This window comes from Oculina patagonica, chromosome 7 (assembly GCF_052425735.1).
Source record: "Oculina patagonica isolate OP01 chromosome 7, crgOcupat, whole genome shotgun sequence".
NCBI lineage: Eukaryota > Metazoa > Cnidaria > Anthozoa > Scleractinia > Oculinidae > Oculina > Oculina patagonica.
This window is the reverse complement of record NC_135764.1, coordinates 20962036-20982441: the sequence shown is the minus strand read 5'-3', so window position 1 is coordinate 20982441 and position 20406 is coordinate 20962036. Positions and strand designations below refer to the sequence as shown.

Here is a 20406-nt window from a genome sequence, read left to right as displayed (position 1 = left end):
TAAAGGGGGAAAAGGGCTTACATAAAAAACAACAACAACAGGAACGAATCATAACTCTGAGAAAAGTGTGTTGGTTCCGGTTTCACTTTTCTCATAGTCTCCTGTAACATCATTCACAGAGATGTATGCAGCTCGTTTTTGTGCGAAAAAAAGTCCAGGCTCATCATATGGTTAGATAACATCAGTAACTTTTATTGCGCGCGTGGAAATAGATTTTATAACGGGTAAAAACGCCGGCTATGAAACATGAGACTCGACTTCAGAGAAAAACTTATGTACCTCAGTAAACAAACAATTCGCGGCAAAAATTGCAGCATATTGATGATCTCTTCAGAAAGAGAGATAATACACTTTAAGATTTCAGGGATCCTATCAAAGTAAACTGGACTTATGAACCTTAAGTTTTAAAGTAAAAATAAAAAAAATTATATTATCTTTGGCATCTGTGCTATTTGTTTTATGAAGACAAACAAAGCAAAAACTGGCCTTCCGCTTGTCTGTGAGAAAAGTCGCGTATTATTGCCAGTGTTTTGAATTCTTATCACCCACAATCTTGTACGTTTTACTTCCTTTAAATCAGTATTTAGCATGCAGCTTATATCAAGAAAGTTAAAGTTTTAAATTCACATATTTTCGGGCGGGAGCAATGTATTTATAATGACGCACGCGATCGTCTAATGCAGTCTTCACGTTCACGGCCGGAGAAAGATTTACAACTTCCTTCCTTCGTACTTTCTCGCATAGAAATCTCCTATCAGGGACCGCGCAGGAAGAATTTGAGTGGGGGGGGGGGGGGGGGGCTGAAAGTCGAACCCTGAAGTGAGTAAACTTAGGGGGGGGGGGGGTCCGTGGAGGTATGGGGGCATGCTCCCCGAGGAGAAAATTTGGATTTCAAATTCACTTTAATAGCGGAACTTGATGCATTTGAAATTTAAACGTTCGGCGCTTGAAAGGTTTTGGTAAAAGTATTGCTTGAAATGACAAAAAAAAAAACCTTGGGTAAAAACACATTGCTCCACAAAACGTTCGATAAAACTACTTACTGATCCACCCTGACTACTCATGAACCTTTCTCGGGTTCCCGGGTATGTTGAGGTGTTACCAGAAGGAATGAAAACAGAAAAGGCAATTTCACTTAAAATTATGTTTCAAAATCAATTACCTTTAGAATGGGCTTGAAAACAAACCGTATATTCGATTAATTTTTTTCATGACTATTGCGGAAGGGATTGCGTGACAAGCAACTTTGTCAACATGTAATCGGAGCACAACAGTTGTCTGGTTGATGTTTAACGGCCGACCATGAACGTTAACAACAACTGACAACGGGCCAGCATTTCGGTCGAGAAATCAAAGGGTTGACACAAGAAGGGTATATTTATTCGACGGCTGTTTAACAGGAGATGGGAATGTGATGGCAGACCTGAGAGCAGTTTTAAAGTTGAATGTCAACACGGAGATGTGCTGAAGTTGTCGACGGCACGCTTGGGAATATTCGATGAAGATGGCGATAGAATTCGAAATTCGCCTTATACTCGATATTTGGAAGATATAGTGTTCAAGATGATCTTAACAGGGAGCTTCTGCTGAAGATTACATACAATAGCATTAGAAACAAGAGGGAAGACTAAAAAGAAGACGTTTTGGACTGTCTGGTCGGAAGAATGTACTGACAATTGTTTACATTTCAGTGACAGGTAATTTTGTAATTATAAGTATTTTGAGAGCGTTTACACTCAGCGCTTATAGAGAGCCCGAAATAAATTTTTACACCAGGTTTTAGAACGGCATTTCCCCTTTCAAAATATCTGAGTTTCAAGTAATTTGGAGTTTTACCGGGTAGGGAAATTGTCTCTCGAAAAAGAGCGCCAAATTAAGAATTTCGAGCAACCGAATTTTAGTGATTTTCAGCGGCTCGTCGTGACCTTGAAAATTAAATTAGAAAAGAAAGTTTGGACTCAAATGACTTATAAACACATCAATAGTACATTTCTAGGCTCAAAAACGGGGTTTCGTTTAATGCGAATGACCCAGTGCGAAGTTTACGACACGGTATGAGTCATGTTTATTCTATGTGTTTTAGAAGACACGGGGGGGTCATAACCGTTTTGTAAGTTTTTGACCGGATCAAGAAATATTTGAAGAAAAAAATCCCACCACGTTTCTAGGCCTACCATAGGCTTTCTTTGGGCAACATATCAAGACTTTTGATTTTACATTTTGTACCACTGCCCGCTCGGTCTGAGTAGAAATTTCTTCTTAAAACTTGTTCTTAGTTAGTTCCCAGTCCTATTCGGTCGTTCAATGGGGACAGAACCGATCGAAGGGCTCCGACATAAAGCGTTAACTACGTCATCGTTAAAAAAGTGTTTTGCGGTCATTAGCGTTCAAAGTGTCTGTGTGTGCTGCATTTAATCAAATACTTTCGCATGTACAAGATCTCAAAGAAGGGTACACTAAAGATCAGCTTAGTAAACTCTTCGACTCATTAATAATGTCATTATTTTTGTATGGATTAGAAGTGTGGGGCTCCGCCTATCAAGGCAAATATTTAGATCGGATTGACACTTTCTTTCGGCGAGCCTATCGTTTTGGCTATACAAATAAGAACATTTTGATATCTGATGTTATTAAGAATAGGGACAGTGATCTTTTCAACAGAATCACAAGTGACACTGGCCATGTATTATATGACTTGCTCCCACCCAAACGGAACAGAGCTCTTAGAGAAAGGGGCCATGACTTTATACTCCCTAAAGTAAAAACAGAACGTTTCAAACGCACTTTTGTAAATAGATGTCTTTTTAAATTTATTTCTTAAAATCCTTGTAACTGATATATATAATAGGTTCATTTTATTAGTTTAGCTTATTTTAGATTGTTTTTTTTTTTTTATTGTAAAGCCACACGTTTGTTGTGACTAGTTTCTTAATAAAGACTTCTACTACTACTACTACTACTACTATTACAAAACAAGGACAGACCAGTGAGAAATAAGGAGGGGAAGCTGTCAGACGTGCTCATTAACATAGGTAGCATCACAAAAGTGGAGATCTGTGCGGCGAAGAAGCTGAAAAGGGAAAGAGCACCAGGATTAGATAATATACCACCAGAGGGTTTAAAAGCTGGGGAAGAGATCATAGTGGATGTCTTACATAAGTTTTTGAATAAGATCTGGAAGGAAGGAAAATACCTAATGACTGGAAGGTAGGACTGTTGATCAAACTACCAAAGAAGGGAGATTTAAACCTATGTAAGAACTGGGGAGGCATAATGCTGCTCAGTATTGTAGGAAAGATCCTCAGCAAAGTGATTATAGACAGACTGAACGGCGCTTTGGATGTAATGCTCAGGGAAGAGCAAGCTGGTTTTCGAAGGGGACGAAGTTCACGGACCAAATTGCCCCATTACGCATCATTGTGGAGCAGTCAGTCGAATGGCAATCATCGGTATATATCTGTTTTGTGGACTTTGCAAAAGCCTTTGACAGTGTCAACAGAGATGTACTTTGGAAATTACTCGGTTACTAGGGAGTAGCAGAGAAGATCACGAACCTCATCAGGAAATATTATGAAGGCTTCAAAACACAGATTGTACACGGTGGACTTCTAACTAAGTCCTTTGAGATGCTGACTGAGGTGAGACAAGGCTGTCTTCTTGCGCTCCTTTTGTTTCTAGTTGTTCGTGATTGGGTGCCAAAGCAGGCGTTTGGTACATCCGCAAGAGGAATTTAATGACACTTGATGAAGACATAAGAAGATCTTTAATATGCAGATGATTTGGCTTTGTTAGCCCACAGGTTGCACGATATGTAGAGTAAGATGGAGGACTTGATAGTTACCGGTGGAAGAGCAGGTCTCAGAGTTAATGCTGACAAAACAAAATTGATGAAGGCTAAGACCAACCAAGCAGGGGGATTAAGAATCGGCCAAGCGCTGCTAGAAGAAGTAGAGAGCTTTCAGTGTCTGGGTAGTATCATCAACAAAACCGGTGGTGCGGATAATTATGTCATGGCTCGCATAGGAAAGGCTAGACAAGTCTTTGCAATTTTGAAACCAGTATGGATAACTTCTTTGTCACGCAAGACAAAACCGATGATCTTTTCTCTAACGTCAAATCTATGGGACAGAGACCTCGAGGATCACCAACGATCTGCTAAACAAGCTACAAGTATTTGTGAACAAGTGCTCGAGAAGTTTTCTTGGTATCAGATGGCAGGATAATATAAGAAATGAGGAACTTTGGCAACTGACAGGTCAGGAGCCATTGGAGTTTGAGTTGAAAAGAAAGGCTTGGCAATGAATAGGGCATACGCTAAGAAGCCGGAAGGCAGCATAGCAAAGACATCCCTTGAGTGAAAACCACAAGGTAAATGAAAGAGAGGGGGACCCGTGCAGTCATGGAGGCGCTCTCGTATGAAAGAACTGAAAGCAATAGAGGTTGTTTTGCACGTTCACGAAATTATGTTAAGTCCTAGCGTGGTTATGCTAATCCCTAGGGGGATATCTATATAAAAACTAACACGCGGTATGAGACGGGCAGTAGCGACGCAGTCTTGTAATAGTCTAGGAGCCAAGGCTGAAAAGAGGCCGACATAATGAATTTCGTTGCACCCCCTGCTATATTTGTCTGAATAGCACAGAATTGTAGAAAAATGTTTAAGGAATACAGAATGACGTATTTTATTGATGGGACAGCAGGACATCACACTGTTATGGGGCATTTTCTACTGTGCATGTTTGCATAATTAACGCTACGTGAATTATGCAAATCTTAGTTCTGCCTCTGATTTTCAAATCTTAATAGGATATACAATATTAAGTCAAAATTCTCTAACGTTAGTCACATCATTAAGCATAGGTTTATTTTGCTGTTTCTATATGAACTGTTGGTAGGAAACGTTATAAATTTTTTATTGGCCAAACATCAATTTTCTATGTTCTAATCAAAACAAAAAATCCCGAAAAGTTGCCAAGTAGAGTTGTGCAGCGCGAGTATTCCAAATTCACTTTGTTCAATTAAATGTTTGTTTTTGTTAGCTTCCTGGACGTGGGCTTCTTTTCCTGTTCAAAAACTTATTAGTATATTTTCCCAAATTAGTAAACAAGAACGCCAGGGTGTAAGCATATAAAAATTAATCATTCATTTGAGACAGTCATTCAGAGGAGTTCCTGTTACGCAGCGCGTTATACGTAATATTGGCTTAAATCATTTTCTCAAATATTGTTTTCCAAGATGTGGCACTTTCTCACGTTAGCAATTAAAGGTTGAGAGGTGAGTGATAACAATTCAAAAATTACATTTATACAATATCGTGATTTATTTACCCTGATATTCCTACACCTGGAGAGTCACACTCGCTTCACAAATATCTCTAGGAACCCAGACTAAAAGAGTTAGTATAAACAGTAAAAATAAAGTTATCTTATTTATAACAAGAACTTAACAGGCTGTATCTGTAATAGTGGTCTGCCCGATCTGACTTGTTAAATAGATTTCGCTCTTTTCTAGTGTGTTGCAAGACTTTCATGTACTTATACTAAAAACACAATTCACTTGACCGGATCATTAATTTTTTTCGAGTTTTTAAGGATTTTCGGTTCACCCGAACGAGCACTTGTAACGACCACTGTCAAGGCTTAAATTTACCACAACTTTGAAAATTAATTAAAAAAGAACTAACAACTTCTGTACCAAACAAACACTACAGCCTATTAAGTTATGTCTTTTTAATTTATCACACCATCTTTCACGAACATTGAGCTCGAATCAAGCTAGCAGCAAAACATTAATGACACCCCTATCACACACCTTGATGAAACACTTGAAAACGGCTCAGATTAAAACCTTATTTTTTAAAAAGTGAGGCGGTCTACTTCAATCAAACCAACGCAGCCGAAAAGTAGATGTAATAGAAAATGTTCCTATCGAAAAAAACCTTTTGGTATCGTCTTAATGAAATATTTACAGCTGTGTAAACTTGCCCAATTTCGAAGATCTTCATGTTTGCAGCCATTTTAAGGGACTCGTCAGGACGAGGAGTTTCATCAACTGGCCTCGCAGACATACCTCACACCTTCAGAAATAAACAAAAATTAGATATAAATGCAGTGCAGTTCAACTGAAAGAGAATAAATCGTGTTTAAAAATGGAAGCTCGACTTACATTTTGACTGTTACGGACGTCTACGGACGTATGGTTGTTACTATTGGAATTTCGCTCGATGATTCCACTAGAAATAACAATATTTGACATACAAACTTCGACTTAATGTAACCTATGAATCAGCTCAAGGCGGTAACTTTGTTCTTTTCCTTCCTTACTGGCGTACAGCAAAGATTTTCCATCGCAAAACGTTGAACGTCGAAGAAACAGCTGAAGAAACGGCCTGTCGGTCACTACTTCATGTATGAGGCACTATACGGTACACATACGGTACACAACGGTATTCCATACATGAAGTATATAACCGACCAATCGATAAACATGTCAGTTTGGTCTTGTTTACCTGATGCTTGCTGTTTTGTCGTGAAAACAACTTCGCTGTACGCCGGTAAAGAAGGAAAAGCACGAGGTTACTACCTTTAACTGATTCAAACGCTACATTCAGTCAAAGTCTGCGTGTCAAATATTGTTATTTGTTGTGGAATCATCAAGCGAAATTCGAACAAGAATGACCTTACGCCCGTAGAAATCGTTGAAATATAAGTCGAGCTTCCATTTTTAAACACGATTTATTCTCTTTCAGTTGAACTGCACTGCATTTATATCTAATCTTTGTTTATTTCTGAAGGTGTGAGGTATGTCTGCGAGGCCAGTTGATGAAACTCCTCGTCCTGACGAGTCCCTTAAAATGGCTGCAAACATGAAGATCTTCGAAATTGGGCAAGTTTACACAGCTGTAAATATTTCATTAAGACGATACCAAAAGGTTTTTTTCGATAGGAACATTTTCTATTACATCTACTTTTCGGCTGCGTTGGTTTGATTGAAGTAGACCGCCTCACTTTTTAAAAAATAAAGTTTGAATCTGAGCCGTTTTCAAGTGTTTCATCAAGGTGTGTGATAGGGGTGTCATTAATGTTCTGCTGCTAGCTTGATTCGAGCTCAATGTTCGTGAAAGTTGGTGTGATAAATTAAAAAGACATAACTTAATAGGCTGTAGTGTTTGTTTGGTACAGAAGTTGTTAGTTCTTTTTTAATTAATTTTCAAAGTTGTGGTAAATTTAAGCCTTGACAGTGGTCGTTACAAGTGCTCGTTCGGGTGAACCCAAAATCCTTAAAAACTCGAAAAAAAATTAATGATCCGGTTAAGTGAATTGTGTTTTTAGTATAAGTACATGAAAGTCTTGCAACACACTAGAAAAGAGCGAAATCTATTTAACAAGCCAGATCGGGCAGACCACTATTACAGATACAGCCTCTTAATTACGACCCTGGTTGGTTCTGCAATTTGATATTTTGCGCCCAGTGTTCTGTAGACTTATTTCAAGAGTTTTTGCTCAAGTTTAAAAAGGACTACAGTAAATGATCTAATAAACGCACACTCTCAAATAAGCGCCTCGTATCTATTTAACACCTCCCCTAAAGTGTAGAGTTTGTATTAGACGCCCCTTTCTAATAAACGACCCGTGTCTAAAAGACGCCCCTCTAATAATAACCTCAAAAACCATGGAAATGCTCATCACGCAATATAGTAATATAGGAATGGGTGTACCCAAGCGCCGCGTATCCGCGTCTGCTTCATTAAACAAGATAGCCAAAGACGAAGGTGGTAGCTGTAATCAAGGAACCTATGCATATGGTAAACCCCTTCAAGTTGGCTCGGAAAGGCGACGAACCAGCGCCATTCCTCAACATTGCGACTGGTGTGGTGATGCCACCTCAGACAACAGACCAACTGTTATTTGCAAAACAGGCGTGAGTGGCCAGAGGTAAAGAATTTGTGTCCAAAAGGCTTGACAGCAACGCCACTGGCCTTTGGGACAAAATCACGAAGGCTTATGTGCCACGTCTGCCTCGTTCTCCAAAAAGGTAAGAATTGGAGAGCAAAAGACCAAAAAAATACCATTAATGCAGACCGAAGGGGGCCGAAGCTTATCTGGGCGTTTACTAGTCGTGGCAAATAACCGTCACATTACATTGAAAGAGGCCGGTGCTGAGTTATGAGCTATCAAATGTCCCATACGCACTGACACATCCAGATGGCTCACTGAGGAAGACCACCAAGAGTGTGCTTTTGGCGGAACTTAGGGCTTTCCACAAGTTGCTCGAGATTTCCCAAAAGGTTGCCCGTAATTTCTCAAAAAGTTGCTCAAAAGTTGCTGCAAAAATCCCAAAAAGTTGCTTCTGATAATAAAAGTTGCTCGAAAGTTTCTCCAAAAGATCTAAAACACTGCTTTTTATCATCAAAAGAAATTTTATAAATATATGCTAATTTTCCTTTGAGGGTTAGATTTCTAAGCAGTTTTCTGCAATTTTACAGCAAAAGAAGTATCTAAACAACATATTATGGGGAACATTTGTTAAATAACAAGGTTTTCTTTAACTGGGAAAAATCGTGAAGATATCGATGGCGTCATGTTTCCTGACGAGTTTTGTAATGTTTTAATGCAAAGTTGAAACGTCTTCAGATGTTCCTCGAAAATCTTCGGCAAACTTCGTAAATCTTCGGGAACGTTCGTTTGGTCTTTGAACAACTCTCGGATAATCTTCGACGATCTTCGGGCTGGAAACTGCTCAAAATGCAAGTTGCTTAAGAGGAAAAAAGTTGCTCAAAGGAGAAAAAGTTGCTAGAAATATGAAAAGTTGCCAAAAAGTTGCCGAGCAACTTGTGGAAAGCCCCAGCCGAACTGGAGCGAGTATCTTTTGGAGTTGGAAGACTACCTTCAAGTGAGCTAGAAGCAGCCTTAATCTTCGATGAAATGGCTTTGCTCCAATCCTTGATGTCAGCTGGTTTTACTACCTCTGGAGATCTTACTCAAAAGCTATTTGCAGAAGTCACAGCAGCACTTAGCCAAGAGGATTGTTCAAGAATTGAATGTTGTATTTAACCGGTACGACAACCCGAATTTCATTAAGGGAGGAGAAAGAGAACATCGAGGAGTGGGAAGACACAAATTCTGAAGCAGTACGTTGGCCAAGTTTATATTATGAGCAACCCATAAACGAGACATCTTTGGTACGTTTTCTCTGCGAGACAGGTTAAAACGGCAGAATTGAAGCTCAAACCTGAAAAGAGGTTTTTGATCAGTGGATGATTTTGTGACCCGTTTGACGCAGTTGATGTAGTATACGGCAAAGATGTTCTTCCCAGAGCTTGAAGCAGACTACGAAGAGGCCGATACCAGAATTCTTCTGCATGCTAAACATGCTTCAGAAACCTGTGGAAAAGTCATCATCTATTCCCAGAGACAGACGTTGCAGTGCTCTCTGTGCACTTCTTCTTGACTCTGTCATGCAATGAGCTTTGGTTCAAGATCGGTACGATGGACAAGCCTCGTTACATACCAATCCATAATATAATCTCCAGGATAAGCTCGGCCGTGCAGTATACGATGCGCTTCAAGGTCTCCATGCTATCACACGATATGACACCACTAGTTCTGCATGCAAAAAAACCCCACTTGTGTCAGTGTCGGGCAAACGGCATACCATGTACGGAAGCCCACACGCACTGATCAATACTGGCCTTTGACTCACACCATCCTCAGTCAGTGAAGCGTGGTGCCGTTAAGTGTCTATATGACCGTGCCAAACATCTCACAACAAAACCATTAGTTATCTCTAATAAAAAGAAAAGAAACATTCATCGTCGGTACTTGTTGCTAACGTATATCCTTCTCCGTTCATACAAAAACTCACTAAGACCACATGACCAACAGCCAACAACAAATCCACGCAATAATTTTACAGCGGTTTTACCCTATACTTACAGGTACTTACCACAACAGCCGTTCAACTACAAATCGGACCTCTGAGGGAACAACATCCGTTAGTCGTAATAATAATGAGGATCGAAATACACAAATAGTAGCGAACCAACGTGCAAACAATCGATCTCATTGCCTGATAAATCCTAGCAGTATTGCAGTCGAAACGTCTTGCCTCCATCGCCTATCCTACACCACGATGAACAATATTCACATCTTTAATGACACGATGAACAATATTCACATCTTTAATGACAGTTTCTTTAAATGTGTTCAAACAAAACCATTTTAGTTGACAAAAGGTGATGAAATAGTGCTGCATAACTCTCGTAGACAACTTTCTCTGAGATTATTTACGGTTTAAAGCGTATTGAATTGATTTAACTCTATACGTACTGTAATCATTAAGTCTCCTAGCAACAGTTACCAGGGAAACGTCATCAGAACAATCTTAAAACAAGAATAAGTAATGTTCTATTCTGTGTCCAAGTTTGGAGTATTTTGGAGAAAAAATGGAAAGTCTACAATCATTTAAAAATCACTGGCACAATTCAGGTTTGAAAAATTAGCATTATGGGATAAAACGGTATCCGTACGGGAATGCGGATTTCGGAGCGATGTCCCGCTAGCCCATCAATAAAAAATATTTTTCTGTACTACTAAGATGTTAATCTGTCTTTTTTGCTATTCTCACAAATATAGCAGAGGGGTGCAACGACTCGAACATTTCTCAGACTTGGCTCCTAGACTATAAATGATGTTAAGTTAAATCAGGGAAAGAGACGCTAAGTTAACTCAGGGAAGGAGACATAACCTAACACAAGGCTCCGACCGGGAAAAGGATCACAGGAATTGTAAGTTTAATATAGTTTAATTTCAGTTTGTATCCGTTCAAGACAGTTACGAACAATTACGGCACAAAGCCTCAAACAACTTGTAATTTATCTTTCAGTTTGACTATAATGTAACTCTAATCAGAAGAGATAGTGCAGAAATAAATCCTCAGATTTTCCCAAGCTGAAGGTGTCCAGTACAAGTGCATCCTCGGAGACCCAGGGGCAGTTAGTGGGGCAAGGGAAACGCGAAAAAGCGGGTAAAAAATAGTGCGAAACTGCCAGTTACATAAATCAGCATATAAAAGTTCTATTGACTGAAAGTGCCCCTGGGGAAAGATTCTTACCAGACCAGTTCAAAAAGCTCTCTGAATACTGCCTCGTGATTGGGCAGAAAAATCTTTTGTTTTCCCTTTGTATTATTCTGCCCAATCGACGACCAGCTTGACCCTTGTCCTTTTGTACACAAAAGCCAGTGCTAGAATCGCTGCTGCACGCTTTGCACGCGTAGCTAGTCGCGATCGGCCGCTTGACACATCTGCCTGGTTTGTTCGTGAAAAATATACTCTTGTTTGGAAAAGTTTCGCCTCAAACTGTCATCAATCTTTCCGTAAAAGATCTGAAAAACATCCATTTTTATAGCAGTGCAACAAGCTGCATATCGCACACAAACTTTAATAGCTCGCAAGCAGCATTCAAGTGTTACGATTCCTGCGATCGACCACAATCTGAAGAATCCGCCGTTTCTCCGCGGGCATGGCCGTCAAACTTTCGACGTTTTCGACCAGGGGAGGCACTAGCCGAAACGTTTCCTTCCCGAGCAAATTCTCCGCTAAAAAGCAAGACAGATATAGCGAGCGAACTGGCTTTGTGTACATACTTCGTTTGCATGAGAACACAACAAAAGGACCGCAGTCAAGCTGTTCGCCGATTGGGCAGAATAATACAAAGGGAAAACAAAAGATTTTTCTGCCCAATCACGAGGCAGTATTCAGAGAGCTTTTTGAACTGGTCTGGTAAGAATCTTTCCCCAGGGGCACTTTCAGTCAATAGAACTTTTATATGCTGATTTATGTAACTGGCAGTTTCGCGCTATTTTTTACCCGCTTTTTCGCGTTTCTCTTGCCCCACAAACTGCCCCTGGGTCTCCGAGGATGGTACAAGTGCAAAACAGACAAAAATTCTTAGACAACGTTGGCTTGGCGGAACGTGAACCGTGGACCTTGTGGACAAATTGACAGTTTGGCGTTGCCGCGGATTATCAGTCGACGAGAAAACTTCTTGTTACAAAGAGAAGGTCAACGAGAATCCAAACACCGGTAAAAGCCTACTACGGACGAATCCTGAATTAGTAAATTTACCGGGACAAATTTAGAGGTAAAATTCCATTAGACTACGAATTTAACGAAGCCGTAAAGCAAGATCAAGTTCAAGCGAGAAGAACTGACATTCAAGTGACATTAATTATTAAATATTCTAGCTTATTCTAGTGTGAAGTTATTTAACGAAGCCGTAAAGCAAGGCGAAGTTCAAGAAAGTAGAAATTACAACAGAGTTACATTAAATAATTAATTTAGTTATTCTAGTAAACATGCCACCTAAAGTAGAGAACATTGAGACACTTATCGCAAAACGAGTACAAACAAGCAAATTGGCGACAAAGTGAAAACAGATTATTTGGAATGCACCAAAAGGTTCGTCGTATATCAAAAGAAGTGGAACGCAGACAAGAAACCCACTGATGAGCACGAAAAGCTCGATGCAATGGCTTTCGCAGTCACTAAAATGGCCGATGTTTTAAGTACACAAAAGAACGTTAATCACGGACTAGAAAAACTGACGGTTCCTAATTGGGATGGTAGCAGGAAAAATTATGCGACTTGGAAGTATGAATTCAATTTCTGGATGGAAAAATACAAACAGGACAAGGACGAACGATTACAAAGACTCCCGCAAAGCGCTACCTAAAAATTCGTTTTGGTCAAATCAAGTCACGCCATGCAAAACTATCGAACATGCATGGAAAATTTTGGATACCGAGTTTGGAGATCAGAGAAAGCTAATGGATGGGCTATTGAAAGAAATCACTAATCATAAACAAGTTAAGGGTGATTCATCTTCACTTTCTTGGTATGCAGCCATGATTCTTGGATTCGTAAACAACATGGAACAAAACGGTTGCGCGGTGACAAATGCCAAAGAAGCGCCCTTTGTCATGTCTCAGCTTCTTTCAAAATTAGACACAAAAGACAACATAGAATTCGGCCGTGAAATGCTTCGCATGGGAAAGGAAGAAAATGTTCTGAACTTGAAAGACTGGCTGAACAGTGAAGCAAGCTTGCGATCTCGTGTCGGAAAGGATGTCGATTCCGGTGACAATTCAGACAATCACAGAATTCCACGAAAATTTGACAATCGTACAATAAACAGTGAAACGTCCGATGATGATGATGTGTGTCCACTAGGCTGCGAAGCAAAACATCTACTTTCTGCGTGCCCAGAATATCAACAAGCAACAGTCGATCAGCGATGGGAAGTAGTAAAACAAAATAATCGTTGCCGAAAGTGCTTACAAAAACACCATACAAACGTTTGTAAACAACCGGACGGAACAACTTGCGACAAATGCCCCAGAAGACATCACCGTACACTTCACAGTGAACTATTTGTTCCAGCTAAATTCAGTTTTAATCCTCAAGCCGCTCCGTATGCAAACTCCACGCAAGGAACCAGTAATCCTAGCATGCAGGGAACGAGTAACGTCCCAGATCATTGGGTAAGAACTCAAGTCAGTACCCACAACGTTCAACAAGCGAGGAATGACCCCGGACATTGTCCAGTTCAGAAAGTGAAGATCAAAGACAAGGACGGAAACTTTGTCGAAGTCCTCGCTATGTTAGATAGTGGTTCCAACACGAGTTTCATTTCAAAGAATGTAACAAAGAAACTAGGTTTAAGTGGCCCTAAAGTGCACCTAACCAAGAAACTGGCTGGAGAACAGAAGAAGTCTGAAGAATCAGAGTTAGTTAATATTACTGTTGTTCCAATTTCAGAAGAAACCATTCAGAAGCCAATGCAGGTTTACGCAATAAACAAACCATGCAGTCCAGCAAAAACAGTGTCAAGAAAGATTGTAAATAGCTATCCGCACTTAGAAGGAATCTCAAATAAGCTGTATTTATCTGGTGGAACAGCTGACTTGTTAATCGGGTCAGACTTTGCTGATGCATTTGTTGACATACACGTTATTCCCGGAAGTCCAGGAGAACCAATAGCAAAGAGAAATTGTTTCGGATGGTATGTCATTGGCCGATTCTCCGATCAAAGCGATGAATCTTCTGCGATCAGATCAGTTGATGTGGGAACGGTAAGTGCCCTGGAAGACATGACGAAACTCCTTGTTCAAGACACGTTAGGAGTCAAGCCAACAGAGCTTTGCACGAGTAAAGAAAACGAGTTAAAAGGAAACAAGTTTACCAAGTCGATCGCAGATTCAACGGAAATCATCGATGGGCGAGCCCAAGTACGAACGCCATGGACAGATGATGGACCCCCAAAGGAGAGTAATTCCGATGTTGCGCTCCAGCGTATGTTGTCCTCAGAGAAAACCTTTAAGAGAAAGAACTGTTTCGAGGACGTACAATTCGAAATTCAGAAGCTGCTCATCCTCATCCTTATCCTGCTTACCCTCGCCGGATTGTACAGCACTTGCAAAGAAGCACTGGAATTCGCCGAGATAACTGACTCCAAGACAGTATTTTGGATTGATTCACAAACCGTATTAACCTTGATTAAAACGCCCCCAAAGAGATTCAAGCCGTTCGTTTCGGTGAGAGTTGCTGAGATTCAGAAAACCCTTGACACGCAAGCATTTAAGTACAACAGATCAGATGCCAACCCAGCAGACACCTTGACACGAGGAGCACCACCAGAAGAGATTAAGACATGGATGGAAGGTCCTCCGTTTCTGCTGCGCCCCGAAGAAGAGTGGCCTAAGTTCGAAGAAAATTCAAAGAAAGCCGACGAAGAATCATTTAAAGAAATGAAGTCCAACAAGGAGAAGTCGACCGACTGCAAAGAACCAACTCCATGTACAGTTTCTTCAGAAGAATCAACAAACTTCAGACAACCGACAGACAACCCTATCTTGCAACATTTAATGAAGACCTTTTCAACGTTCGCTAAAGCTAGAAAGACCCTGGCCTATGTTCTGAGATTCGTTTACAATACAAGAAAGAAAGAAAACGACACGAGCCCAATTTCACTCGAAGAATTAAGACAAACCGAACTACAGATGTTCAAATGTTGTCAAGAAACAATCAAAATAGACACTGTCGACCAAAAACTGATGTCAAAACCAGATGAACAAGGATTGTTACGCGCATATGGAAGACTCGAAAACATCAGGTCACTGCCCAGTGAAATACGAAATCCTATCATTTTACCAAACGGACATCACATGGTAAACCTACTCCTTAAACATCTCCATGAAAAGCGAGCACATTGTGGATACAAAAGCCTCATTTATGAATCAAGGAAACGCTTCTGCATTGTGGGAGTCAGAAAGATGGCCAAGCAAATAACCAGTAAATGTGTCACGTGCAAGAAATTACGACGAAAATGTAGTATAATTTAATGTAAATAGACCAGAATCGTTTTTATCTTATATTATAATTATATTTTAATTTAAACAGTGTCCCGGATTAGTAAGCTTAAGGCTAGCTAGAAGACCAGACACTTAAATAAAGTTATTATTATTATTATTATTATTATTATTATTATTATTATCATTATTATTATTATTATTATTATTATTATTATTATTATTATTATTATTATTATTATTATTATTATTATTATTATTATTATTATTATTATTATTATTATTATGGAACCAACCCCGAGAAGAACATGGAAGCTTGGATTGGTGCATCTTACCTATCCTGGAGCAGATGGTCTTGTGAGAAAGGCGAGACTTAAAACTGCAACTTCAATTTATGATCGACCAATTCACAAAGTTTGTTTAATTGCAACAAAGGAGGAACTAAGCGATGAAACATAAACAACTACAAATGTCGCGATTAATGCATATCGTTGCTCAATCTAATCACATAATAATGTAAAACGATTTCCGCACTGGAGGGGGAGTGTTTTGCACGTTCACGAAATTATGTTGAGTCCTAGCGTGGTTATGCTAAGTCCCTAGGGGGATATCTATATAAAAACCAACACGCGGTATGAGACGGGCAGTAGCGACGCAGTCTTGTAAATGATGTTAAGTTAAATCAGGGAAAGAGACGCTAAGTTAACTCAGGGAAGGAGACATAACCTAACACAAGGCTACGACCGGGAAAAGGATCACAAGAATTGTAAGTTTAATATAGTTTAATTTCAGTTTGTATCCGTTCAAGACAGTTACGAACAATTACGGCACAAAGCCTCAAACAACTTGTAATTTATCTTTCAATTTGACTATAATGTAACTCTTATCAGATTGAAGAGATAGTGCAGAAATAAATCCTCAGATTTTCCCAAGCTGAAGGTGTCCAGTACAAGTGCAAAACAGAGGTATTTTGGGCTGCTGCCAAGAAAATGGCCAAGAATAGGACCAGATGGAAGCCAATGGTATCCTTAGCGCCGGGCGACTCTCAAGAGTTTCAAGAGGTGTCGTTGCCGGTCTTGATGTAAGGACTATTCTATGGCCGGGCTCGTGATCGAAACGCTCAGATGTAGAATACACTTCTTTTTATTCCATTGACATCTAAATCTTGTACAACCGTCGAAAGCTGTAAAATATCAGTCCTGCGCTTTCCTTTTGTGGCTTGCTTCTTGTCTTAATTCTTGTTTTTTTACTTCTTCTCAGTGTTCGATACGAAGGCGTGGAAACAACTGAACAAAACTAACTGAATACGTGCTTTAAGAGCAGAAAATCAAACAGACGACTTAATGTTCTTTGTATCAATGAACGGAAACATATGCGTTTAACCCTAGACTGCAATAGACCGTACAGCGGTCGTTACAGTATCGGACTTACGTTCTGCAAGGAAATAAGAAGACTAAAGACAAGAAGAGAGAGAGTCCGACTGCGTGTTTAGTGTTGGTCTTTTTTTTCGAATTAGCAGCATTTCGTTAACAAAACAATCCAGTTTTCCTTGGCATTTCGTAAACACGGAAAACAACTTTACTAGATCAGGACTCGCGACACCGTGGATTTCTTTAATGCATGTGCTTGCCAATAACAGAGGCTTTATGCTCCTCTATGTGGTTATGAAGATGTCGTGTGGTATATCTAACATAATCAGCATCACACCGATCGCACTTGAAGGAATGAACAACCCACTGATTTTTCACCAAAGCGACTTCCCTTCTTTTGTAAACCGGTTGAAGCTCAGTTCCAATTTTCTTCCCAAGATCTTTCAGCTGTTTGCGGACTGCGTCAGCGGATTTCTGATCTTTAAAAGGTAGAGTAATCCGCACGGGCTTTTGTGTTTCTCTGTCAGTCTCAGAGATTTCACCACAGAGTTGGACCACAAAATAGACAAACGTAGCAATTGTCGAGTTGATGAGGTTAAGTGGATACGTGAGCTTTATAAACATTCGCTTAAGTTGTTCACATTCAACTGCAAAAAAGTCCTTTGATTATGAGAAGCGGAATGCCCGGTTCAGCATGGCTTCCAATAGGAATCTTTTGTAACGCTGATCAACGTGGCTCCGGTAATGAAGGAGTAAGCCAGTATTTGTTCGTTTGAAAAATGCCAGTAAAAGGTCCTAGTGGTGACCCCATAGCAACCCCGTCAACTTGCTCGTACAGTCTGCCTTCGAATTGAAAGAGCTGGTCTTTGGTGGCTAATCTTAAAAGTTCGGTCAGATCATATTTCGTGATGTATAGGTTGTGAGTTTCGTTAAACCAGTTGTTAGCGAATGCTTTCTCAGCTAGGATCTCGACAGATTCGTTAGGTGGCAAGTTGGTCAGGGGGTGAATAAAGACGATACGTCGTAAGACACTAAGATGTTCTTCGGATAGACTGGCATTTTTCAAACCAACAAATACTGGCTTACTCCTTCATTACCAGAGCCACGTTTATGGAAAATAACGTAAATCCGAATCCTGCGTTTTTTTTAATTTGCAAAAATGTTCTTTTTGGCGGTTACATAATAATATATCAAAAACCAAGAATTTACCACCGAGAAGTTTTTGAGTTATTAGCCTCCAATTGTCAAAAATAGGGTATCTTTGACGTCATATGACGTTGCCATCGCAACGATTGTGACGTCACAATGACCTCAATTTGTTTATTTCTAAAACTTGCACAAGTTTGTACTAAAATATTTTTCTAAATAATACTAGTATAGCTGCGATAGAACACCAAAGACGGGCATGTGTAATTCTGTCTAAACTATTACGAGCCACCTTAAGAAAAATTAAAAAAATAGCATTTGAAGAGAATTCGGAGTGGGATAAATCTAGAGGTAGAATAATGGTTGCCATGGTAACTTCAAAAACGGTGGAAAACAGTTGACACGAATGATCGATGCTCAAGGCATGAATGAAGAGCTACTGAAGGATTCGTGTTTCTACAAAGAAACCCTTTTATACTAAAAAAAACCTCATGATTGGAATGCATCCACTCTCCCAGCCCTGTTGTATTGATAATCATTTGTTTGCGCCATCACGCGATTGCTTTGTAGACAAGTGTTTTAGTGTCAATTAAGAAAACAGAAAGAAACGTTGTGTACTTACTTGCAAAAGTGGTTCGCTTGGAATGTCACAACCCCATTCTCTAGTTTTGCCGGCGTCTTTAATTCTCTTGTGATTTCAATCCATTCTCGTGATTTGTCATTTGTACCGCAGTAAAAAATTCTTATATGGCACGATGAAAGATCCCGAATTTTACCCTGGTTCTGTTGCAATGCAATGGGAATCCTTATTGTTGCAGGCTTTTTAAACTCGACATTCGGAGAGCTTGAAATATGAAGGATAGGGCCAACAAAAGCTCTTTTGTTTTCAAAATCGTAGTTGGAAACCTCTTGCACCTGGATACAGAGTAAAGCCGAATAATTTCACTTTAAAATATAATTAAATAAGGTGAATAACACACTTATACGTAAGCATTTTATCCAGGCCAACTACACTCAGTAGAGTACAAATAACGCGCAAGACTGGTACAAATATATAAACAATGGCCTACATTTGGGGCGAAAATATGCACTGCTATTTGTCCTCGGACATTATCTGTTCCGAGAAACGAACGGTGTATCGAGCATCGGCCACCCGTATCAGGACAAACGCGACACACGCACACACAAAAAAAACGTGACCGAAAACTTGGAATAAACCAGATGTTGTGAATACATTATTTGCTTTGCTTCAAGTTTCAATTTTCTTACCTTCATTGACAATTTGAAATGTCCATTTAAAGGCAGAGACTTCCGAGGAATTTTCACCATTATGTCGGGATAGTCAGGGACTTTACAGATAAAATCATGATCCAGGACAGTTCTTGAAAAGCGGTACGACTTGAGACGACAGATCACAGCATAAAGGCAAAATCCGGTTATTTTTGCCCTAGCAAAGGGTACATCACTTTGCCATTGAGATTTCTTTGATGAGGCACCTATGCAATAAAGGGTGAATAGTTCAGTAGTTTATGAGCGATGTATTTTTAACTTAAGTTAACAGTCGAGCGAGAAAAGAAAAATTGTTTCTAAGATATATGAATTAAAGTGCACCCAAACTACATAGGTTTTCTTCGAGGCCAGAAACAAGATTTGACGTCATTAGAACCTTCTAAACTGACTCAAAGGTAATCAAAAGTAAGATTATCCTTGATAGCTATTGTTAAGTTTTTATTTTGTTGCAGAAGGACAAAATATTAATAATACTGCCTCTTCGATGTTGACATTTTCTCTTACAATCGCGTTTTATAGCTCTTGTTCCTATGTTCCCCGTTACGCAGGGTTGTTCGAAATTCGACACAAATAGTGAAATTAGAACTTGATTGTCAAATTTAATACCTGTAACATCTCAAGTATATGCCTGTCTGCAGTCAGTCAGTCAGTTAGTCGGCCGGTCAGTAGGGGCGTCAGTCTGTCAGTAGTCAGTCAATCAGTCGGTCGGTCAGTTGCAGCAGTTTTCCATCTCTAGAAATCGCGGACCTCCGAGTCCGCGAATAGTATGTCCTGCGGTACATTGACCGTAGAAGCGAACGCAAGAATTACAAAGAAAATGTATGGAGAATGAAATGTTTTATTAAATATTTCTTGACAAATTAACAAATGTAAAAATGTGAAAGCGGAACACAATAGACTGGTGTATTAAGAACCACATTGTACAAGAATTGAAGTGCAGACTTGGAATTTCATTTGTATTCATGAACGTTTTCTGCGAACAGTTTTTGAGACCAAAATTATAAGGCGTAGAGGAGGAATGTATGGCGAAAACCGAAAACTTAAAGTTTATAAACAGGGATTATCGGCAAACTAAATGTGATCGAAAAAATGTGCAAGCAGATTTGATAAAACTATACATGAATCTAACTCACCAAACGATTTACATCTCCTTCCGATTAGAATTCATTTGTATCTTTGCCGTTAGAAAACCACAAAAAATCGCATACTGTAAACACACGGCGGCAGTCCAC

At 39.7% G+C, this 20406-nt stretch overlaps 1 protein-coding gene across 1 annotated transcript in view; it reads right to left on the bottom strand.

The window, feature by feature from the left end:
* Positions 1-19376, bottom strand: part of LOC144659277 (uncharacterized) — a 42185-nt gene extending 22809 nt beyond the window's left edge. Inside the window, exons 1-2 of the mRNA XM_078519698.1 lie at positions 19154-19376; positions 18507-18799 (exon numbers count right to left, since the gene is read on the bottom strand). Coding sequence (XP_078375824.1) covers positions 18507-18799; positions 19154-19213 — 353 coding nt within the window. The 5' untranslated portion in view covers positions 19214-19376. The remainder of the gene's footprint in view (positions 1-18506; positions 18800-19153) is intronic.
* Positions 19377-20406: the final 1030 nt, after the last annotated feature.